Source organism: Euprymna scolopes, chromosome 22 (assembly GCF_053919585.1).
Source record: "Euprymna scolopes isolate OS-2025 chromosome 22, ASM5391958v1, whole genome shotgun sequence".
NCBI classification, from domain to species: domain Eukaryota; kingdom Metazoa; phylum Mollusca; class Cephalopoda; order Sepiida; family Sepiolidae; genus Euprymna; species Euprymna scolopes.
In genome coordinates, this window is record NC_136503.1 from 27,826,988 (window position 1) to 27,836,987 (window position 10,000).

At 37.6% G+C, this 10,000-nt stretch overlaps 1 protein-coding gene across 1 annotated transcript in view; it reads left to right on the forward strand.

The window, feature by feature from the left end:
- Positions 1 to 2,059, forward strand: part of LOC145243778 (uncharacterized) — a 24,887-nt gene extending 22,828 nt beyond the window's left edge. The window contains exon 7 of the mRNA XM_080106819.1: positions 1,554 to 2,059. Coding sequence (XP_079962945.1) covers positions 1,554 to 1,710 — 157 coding nt within the window. The 3' untranslated portion in view covers positions 1,711 to 2,059. The remainder of the gene's footprint in view (positions 1 to 1,553) is intronic.
- Positions 2,060 to 10,000: the final 7,941 nt, after the last annotated feature.

Below are 10,000 nucleotides of genomic sequence, written 5' to 3' on the forward strand. Positions count from 1 at the left end.
TTTCATGATTTTAGTGCCCTTTTCAGACACTCAGGGAATTTATCTGTCTTCAAACAGTCGTTTAGCATTCTTGCGAAAAGTGGTTAAGGAACTAGAAAGATGATAAACCAGTGCCTCCTGACTCCTTCAGACGCAGGCACTCTCTAATCTGAAAGCTTTTTAACCTTCACCTTCAGCATCTTAACGGTGACTGCTATGTTCAGTTGTCGCTTTCAATATCTGTGATCCATTTTGCATCATCTTGGTGTTTTAGTTCCTTTTCCCAAATACCCTTCCAGAAAAGACGAGATTGATCTGCATCACACCGTCCCTTTAAATAACCAAAACGTGCTTGTAAAGAAAACTATACGCATAAATCATGTATAAATTACGTATATATTTTTTTATATTTTACTTTTACACAATAATAAAATAATAGAAATAATAAATACCACCCTTTGCTATCTCAGCCACAAGTAAATAAGTAAACCATAAAAAAACATCCAGTGATGTGTATAGAACAGTATACAAATGTTAATTTTCTTAGTTTAGCACAGATTAAGTAATAAAAAAATAAAAAGTAAAAAAAACATAGCGGTGAGTCGAGGAATAAACAGACGATTCTAATTTTAGGATACGTAAGACACCAAGAATCAATTCTAGAATGTGCAACATATTAGGAGATAGTATCTATCCACACATGACGCGTGGGTGTTTATAAAAATAAGAGTGACATTTAGTAATACATTCCTGATAAAATTGTGTCTGATATGGGCATATTTGCTGATGACACCACGCTCTATAATAGAAACGAGGGAAAAACACATGTGCACATATCCAAGGTACAGTCAGAAACCCTGTAAAACGATCTTCAATCAGTAGTGGAGTGTGATCGTAAATGTATAGTAACATTTAATGCTACTAAGACAAAGCTTCTTTCCTTTATCAACTACAAAAAAACTTCTTAATCACGGAGTGACATGTCAAATAACACCTTACCTATTCCATAAGTATTTATAATAATAACTACAAATCGAAACATTGTCATGCCAGTGTATCGAAGCCTGTATATACGTGCTTATAATAATATTTATTAACACTGAAGATGAGAACAGTAGTCTGAAAAATCTAAATAATACGAATAATCAATCCTCATCTCAAAAATTCAAAAACATAAGAGGAACACTGTTTATATTTTGTAAGTGAAAAGGGGGGGGTGACAACTGATATATCATCCGGATGTTGTTTTTCTTTGTTTTTGTTAGTTGTTGTTTATCTAGTAATCTTTATGCAAACTATTATCACTTGTATCAATTGGACTATTAGTTTCATCTTGAGTGTTATTTGTGCAACGTTTCTGTCGGATTGGCCTTCGTCCGTCCTCCGGCATGTTGGTTGTTGTTTGAAACCAACATGCCTGAGGTCGAAGGCCAATCAGCCGATTGCACAAATAACACTTAAAATGATAACAATGGTCCGTTTAATACAAGTAATATAAACAATCAGCCCTCATCTAAAAAAATTTCAGAACTTTAATATCAAACTATTATCTTTCTTTTTTTATTTAACTGCAGGTGCAACTCCCGGCGCATATGCGAATCTGAGCGCGAATCCCGTCAACATCTTCAAAGGTACGACCCAATGGTCTTTAAGATTGTGGCTTATGCTTTCACGGATTACCAACCAGATAAATTATCTGGGCTTGTTCCTTGTGAAGGAGTCCGGGGTTGACAACACTCTCACTTGATTGATTTATTTATTCCAAGCGCACTAGACTTTAACAAGCAAATGTCAAAAAAAGTAAAATCGAAACTTTTGTATTCATCGACAGATTTTAGTGTGATTTCAAGTCAATTGGAACTGGAGGAACGAATTTCATGCGATTACGTTCGTTTGAATGAAGGGAAAACCTGATTAAAGGTGAAGCAATAAATAGTAAATTATCTGAATACCACTCTCACTCTCTCTCTCTCTCTCTCTCTCTCTCTCTCTCTCTCTCTCTCTCTCTCCTCACCCACTCTGTATGTGTGTGTGTCGGCAATATTTGAATCAAGGAATAAAGAACCAGATGTTTGCATTATGATTGTCCGTGTTAGTTAATTTTCAACCTTTTGTATATGGCGACATACTATTGTGTGTGTATTTTTTTTTTAATTTTCGCAGTAGACTAATTTCAAAAATAAATTTTTTCTACACATGAAACTTTTTTGCAATAAAATATAAAAACCGTATATATAAGGATTATTTTTATTTTATCTTATATATATATATATATATATAAATATAAATCCCCGAAACAGTGATTCATGGTAAACAACTGATGACCCCTTGAAAAATAAATTATTAGTACTATAGTAAATTCGAGAGCGAGTTGATGCAGTGATTGCAAGTGATTAAATGACTTACTGACTAGATGGTTTTCTAACGAATGATAAAAAATATTTTTTGTATAGTTTTAAAGGTTAAAAACTTCAAAGACTATATATATATATATATATATATATATATATATATATATATATATATATATATATATATATAATAAAAAATACAATAAGTTTACCAAGGTAATCAAAATGGTAAACTTAAAATATATTGTAAATATTAAAGAATTAATATTTACAAGTAAAATAAACTCAGCCAGATGTAAAAGCTCAATAAAACCGAAAAGGAAATAGAGCTTATAATATGAACAAATGATTAATAAAACATGTTAAAAGACATCTTGAAAAAGAGTTAAAAACATATTTAATTTTAAAAAAGGAAACACAAGATAAGTGGATAGTCCTTAATCCGCGGAGTTTCGAAGAAATACTCTCCTTCTCATCAGAGGGCAGGAATTAGCAAAATGCAGGATCGGATTTTGCATATAAAAGTATTTAACGAAACTACAAGTAAGTCACAGATCTTACTTGGTTAAAAAAAAAGGGTGAGGTAAGGGGAACAGGGGGCAAAAGAAAAATGATAAAAAGATTTCACATGAATGGATAGTCCGGTGAAGGGTAAAAATCCAAAAATGGTAAAATCCAAAACGGTCGAATTTAAAATTTCAATCCAATGGGTAAATTCCAAATGGTCCAAAATAATCCAAAAGGCAGAGTCTTGGAAAAAAGCGCAAATGGAATGAATTCCAAATCATTAAAAGAAAAGCACTGGAGAGAATATTTAAAAACACGTCTGTCAAGGCTGGATGAATAAAAAAAATTAAGGTTTAAAAAAAAAAAAACGAAAAGCGGTGAAGGTTTAAATTTGAAAAGCAAGGTCAAACTGACCCAGACAAGAAGCGCGAAAATTAGCGTTAATAATTAGGTCAGCTTAGATATGCACGTGAAAGTCCCAGAATTAAATTAAGAAAACTGATCAGAACAAATAAATGGCTAAGTTTATGAAATGGGGCGTCTGTTATATAAAAAAAAAAAAGAATGAAAGTAAATATATATAAAGATACCATCCGATATTGGAAAGGTCCTCCATTCAAGCGCCTATAAGATGAGGAGGAATTAACAGCAAGATCCAGCGACAAAAGAAACCTGATTAAAGGCATGTCCATTTAACTGTGCGTCACGCACACCTGAAGGGTTATTGTTGTCATCAATCGCGTGTGTGGACCGGAGATAACAGTCCGTTTAAAGAACTGTCTTATGTTATGGTTAATGTGTGTGTTTAAGCACACACACACACGCACACACACACACAACGCAGTGATACAAACAGTATATGACATGTCTTTAATTACTCCCCCAATGACTATAAAGTGCGTACTTTATATATACATGTATAAGCACGCATAACGAGTATGTATTATTATATTTTCCTACCAAAAAAGGAAAAACTTAAAATTAAAAATATATATATATTAACAATACGGGGTATTCCAAAAGTTTTGAGCACATTTTGACATTGAATATCTCGAGAAATATTTAGGATATAAAAACGCATCAGGTATATTGAGAAAGCTTGTGATCTCAAGCGTTTCATTGAATGTTAAAAGATGTTCAATGTGAGCACCATTGGTCACATGACACACATCAAGCCGATAGTCCAATTCTTGCCAAACGCGTCCCACCATTGCCAATGGTTGCAACAGCTTTTGTTGTTCGGGCCTTCAGCGCATCCACATCTCTTGGAATGGGAGGAACATAGACTAGTCCTTTCACAAATTCCCGCAAAAAATCGCAGAGTGTGAGATTTATTTATTTATTTATTTATTTTATTTATTTTTTATTGTGATATGCACGTTGAGTAAGTGTCCATGATTCAGTTTTTGCAAAATTCAAGCACACAAAACGCCTTTTCTGGTTGGGTGAACGCCATTACTGGATCTGAAAAAAGTAAGAACTTTACAAAAACCTCAATGCATTTAGCTTTAAAATGGCCCAACTTTCATCTAACTCCCATTCATAGTAAAGCAGATATGAAGACTTAAAATGAGGCCCAAACTTTTGGAACACCCTGTATAATAAAAACCATGTACAAAAAATGTTAATGTATAAATGTAAAGAAAATAACTCAACAAAATACCAACACAAACGTATTTGCCAAAAAAAATTAAATAAATAAGACGGTTACATTTCCGACACGTTTCCAAGACCAATAAGATCAACGTGCCTCACTTTCAGATCTATTTCTAGCCACAGTTCCCGATGATTGTATAACGAATGCCCATAACCCACTTGGGAATGCTGATCAGGCTGTGATAAATGTAGAAATCGCCCTAAATTCTCGACCCAAAACTGAAGAGCAACTGTTCAAAACAACGAGGTATTATAAAAGGCTGACTGGGAAGCCATCAGGGATCTCATCAAAGATGATGCCCCATGGTGAAATATCTTCTCTCTTCCAGCTAATGAGACAACTGAATGGTTCAAAACAACAAAGCACATGTTCCCAGGCGTAAATTCTATAGCAAGCCCCATTCTCCCCAATGGTTTACTTCTACTTGTGCAGCTGCCATTGCTCAAAAGCAGCATGCATACCGCAGATTTATTTGATATAATTCCAGTTCAAACAGAGAGAAGTTTATAGAAGCTAGAAGTAATAGTAAGAAAGAAATAGCAACAGCTAAGACAGAATACACTGAAACCACCAGAAAACGCATCCAAGCACGGAAATTAGGAACCCATGATTTTTGGAACATCTACAACAGTGTAGTAAATAATGGGAAATCAACAATTCCCCCACTATCAAACAAACATGAGGTTGTTTGCACGGCAATCGAGAAGGCTAACATGCTTGCCAGTTGGTTTGTCTCAAACTCCACATTGAACACAGCAAATAACTTCCTCCCTGACTTTCCTTTGCAAACAGACGCCACACTAGAGAGCCATTTCTTCTTAGGTGCATGGTATCATAAAAAAAAATAGACACATCTCATCCCGCCTGTGCTATTAAAAAATGCTCCGCTGAGGTTGCTCCAGATTTCTCCATACATTTCAACAAATGCCTTAACGAATCTTGCTTTCCTAGCTGCTGGAAAACTGCTTCTGTGGTACCAATTTTCAAGAATTCTGGCGAAAGAACTGACCCATTAAATTATCGCCCCATAAGCCTCCTCCCGCTTTTCGCCAAAATATTTGAGTCCATAATTAATCAAGCTCTAGTCCATCACCTTACATATGGTAAACTTTTGATCGCCTATCAATATGGATTTAGGCAAGCCAATTCCACAGCAGATATCCTAACTCTAATCTCTGAACGGATATACCATTTTATCGACAAAGGAGGGGTAGAGTGGTAGCTCTTGATATATCTAAGGCTTTTGACAGGGTACGGCACGATGATCTTCTAAGAAAAATCAGAGCATATGGTATACATAACGTAATTAAATTCTTCTATAGTAAAAGAAGACTTCAGGTTGTCCTCGATGGTCGTATATCTAAACAATATGATATAAATGCAGGAGTACGGCAGGGGTCTATCCTAGAACTTTTATTATTCCTAATATTCATAAATGACCTCCCTGATAAAATTGTCTCTGAGATGGGTATTTGCTGATAACACCACACTCTATAATAGGCACAAAGAGAAAACAAATGAACACATATTTAAGGAAATGGCAGAAATACTAGAGGAATACCTCCAATTTGTAGTGGAATGGAGACAAAAATGGATGGTCATATTCAATGCTGCCAAGACTAAGCTTGTTTCCTTCAATAATTACAAGACACCTTCTCTACAACCAATAACAATAGCTAAAAACACATTACCTGAAAGTACATTCTTTAAATTCCTCGGCCTTACCTTCATGAGTTGGAACAGATACATTGAGAGCATTGCCAAGTTTGCTGCGAAGAAGGTGGGCTCTGTCTACTGTACGAGAAAGTTACTTACGCCTGAAATTATCGTGTACCTCTATAAGGACACTATTCGTCCATGTATGGAGTATTGTTGTCACATTTGGGCTGGTTCATCTGCTACTAGTCTCCCACTCCTGTATAAGGCCTAAATGAGAGTCGCTAACCTGATAGGTCTGTAACTGTAATCTAAGCTTCATCCTCTGTCTCATCAATGAAATATTGCATCCCTCTACCTGTTCTACAAGTATTTAATGGTGAATGCTCTGACGAACTACAAGCCCTTGTACCCCTTCGACGTAAATACATCCGACAAACCCGACTAGCAGCTAAATCCCACCTCTATACAGTAGAGATCCTTAGATGTAAGAAAGCCTTCTACTCCAATAGTTTCTTCCCTAGAACTGCAGGACTTTGGAGCTTCCTTCTGGGATCCTGTTTTCCCAACTGTACTGACCGATAGTAATCCTCTACTTCAAAGTGGCACTGTGCCTTGTTTGAGGTGAAAATTGAATAATAATGATAATAAAAAGAATTATTTTTAATTTAAATGATTAAAAATGTAACATTTTTAATGTTACACAAGCCAGTTTGCATATGGTCTTTCGTAAACGCAAACTTTTTACACATGTGCGTTTTCGCCAGTGAGCGGTCAGGAAACAAATCAACACAGCAAAGTCTTTTTACATACAAGCGTTTTATTAGAGAAAGATTTTTCATGGGAGAAGAGACTCATATCTAATTCTAATTATTTCATAACTTGTTTTCTAACTAGTCAACCCAGGACTGCACCATAATAAACAAAGTCTCTGACAGTATAGACACAGCACCCTCCCTCGACACTAGCGCCCAAGTCCATGTATTTGGTGACTTTAATGTTCACCACAAAAACTTGGATTCTCTACTCACACAGATGCAGCGGGCAGCTCAACACATAGTTTTGCTATATCTCACTCCCTATCACAAATGGTTACGTTTCCAACCCGTTTCCCTGACCAGCAAGAACAATAAGCATCACTTCTAGATCTGTTTCTGACCACAGTTCCCGAGGATTGTACAACAAATGCTAACAGCCTACCCGGGAACGCTGACCATGCAGTGATAATGGTAGAAATCGCCCTAAATTCTCGACCCAAAACTGAAGAGCAACTGTTCAAAACAACGAGGTATTATAAAAGGCTGACTGGGAAGCCATCAGGGATCTCATCAGAGATGATGCCCCATGGTGAAATATCTTCTCTCTTCCAGCTAATGAGACAACTGAATGGTTCAAAACAACAAAGCACATGTTCCCAGGCGTAAATTCTATAGCAAGCCCCATTCTCCCCAATGGTTTACTTCTACTTGCGCAACTGCCATTGCTCAAAGGCAGCATGCATACCGCAGATTTAACCGACATGTCCAGTTCAAACAAACAGAAGTACATAGAAGCTAGAAATAACGTTAAGAAAGAAATAGCGACAGCCAAGAGAGAATTTACTGAAACCACTAAAAAACGCATCGAAGCACAAAAATTTGGAAATCGTGACTTCTGGAAAATCTACAACAGTGTAGTAAATAATGGGAAATCAACAATTCCCCCACTAACCAACAATCACGAGGTTGTTTGCACAGCAACCGACAAAGCTAATATGCTTGCCAGCCGGTTTGCCTCGAATTCCACACTGCACCCTTCCAACCACCCCCTGCCTGACTTTCCTTTGCGGACAGACGCCACGCTAGACGATCTACAAATCATCCCTGCTCAGGTACATGCTATCATAAAAATCCTTGACACTCCAATAGCATGTGGACCTGATCTCATCCCAGCTGTGCTATTAAAAAAGTGCTCAGCCGAAGTAGCTCCAGTTCTCTCCAAGCTTTACAACAAATGCCTTGATGAATCATGCTTTCCGGGCTGTTGGAAAACCGTTTCTGTGGTACCAATATTCAAGAATTCTGGCGAAAGGACTGACCCATCAAATTATCGCCCCATTAGCCTCCTCCCACTTTTCGCCAAAATATTTGAGACCATAATTAACCATGCTCTAGTCCGGCACCTTACAGATGCTAAACTTCTGACTGACAAAAAATATGGATTTAGACAAGCCCGTTCCACAGCTGACATCCTCATTGTAATCTCTGAACGTATATACCATTCACTGGACAAAGCGGGGGAGGGCAGAGCGGTAGCTCTAGATATATCTAAGGCTTTTGACAGGGTATGGCACAAGGGTCTCCTCAGGAAAATTAAATCATACGGTATCACTGGTAGAATACTTAGCATAATTAAATCCTTCTTAGATAAGAGAAAAATCCAGGTTGTCCTCGACGGTCGAATATCTAAACAGTGTGATATAAATGCGGGAGTGTCTCAGGGGTCTATTCTTGGACCTCTATTGTTCCTGATATTTATTAATGACCTCCCCGACAAAACTACCTCTGAGATGGGTATATATGCTGATGACATCACACTCTATAACAGGCATGATAGGAAAACAAATGAACACATAACTAAATAAATGGCAAAAATACTAGAGGATGACCTCCAATCTGTAGTGGAATGGGGACATAAATGGATGGTCACATGCTGCCAAGACCAAACTGGTTTCCTTCAATAACTACAAGAAACCTTCTCTGCCACCAATAGCAATAGCCAGTGACTCCCTGTTCATCTTTCAAACTGCTTGGCCTAACGTTCACAGGAAACATGAGCTGGAACAATTATATTGAAAACATTGCCAGGACCGCTGCAAAAAAAGGTAGGCTCTCTCTACCGTGCTAGAAAACTACTGACACCTGAAAGTATCCTGTATCTCTAAAAGGCCACCATTCGCCCATGTATGGAGTATTGTTGTCACATCTGGGCTGCTGCGTCTACTACTAGTCTCTCGCTCCTAGACAAGGTTAAAAAAAGAGTCGCAAATCTGATAGGCCCTGAACTGGCATCTAAGCTTCAGCCTCTGTCCCATCGACGAAACGTTGCATCCCTCTGCTTGTTCTACAAGTATTTTAATGGTGAATGCTCTGACGAACTGCAGACACTTGTGCCCCCACGACGCAGACACCCTCGTCAAACCCGACAGGCAGCTAAATCCCACCCCCACACAGTAGAGATCCTTAGATGTAAAAGATCTTTCTATTCCAGTAGTTTCTTCCCCAGAACCGCTAGACTCTGGAATTCCATTCCAGGATCCTGCTTCCCTAACTGTACTGACATGCAGAAGTTCAAGTGCAACGTGAACCGACATCTTGCTGCCCAAATCCCTACATAGTGCCCCAGTAGTTGCTGACCCTGATAGTAGCCCCCTACACCTGAGTGGCAATGTGCCTTGTTTGGGATGAAAATGTAATAAAAAATAAATTTTTAAAAGTTGTCGACGCACGGACAGAGTCTGGAAGCAACTTTCACTTAGATTTTTAGACTGTCGGGCACATCTTGTTTGTCTCACTTACCGACTCGAACTAACTTTTAAAAATCTTTTTGTTTCTCTCCTCGCAGACAGGGCGACGTTATTTTCCATATTTGGACACCTGCGTTTCTATCACGTTTTTTCTAGGGAGATAATCTTTAATCCTTACACTCATTTCAATCACACTACGTGCAGCCGATTCTTTTCCACGTTGCTACCAGATTATACTGACATGTGCCAATACAACCCCGGTTGATATTCATACTAGTTAACATAATCGCTACTTACTGGCATAGGGTCTCAATATGTAACAAAAATATACAAAATAAATAACAT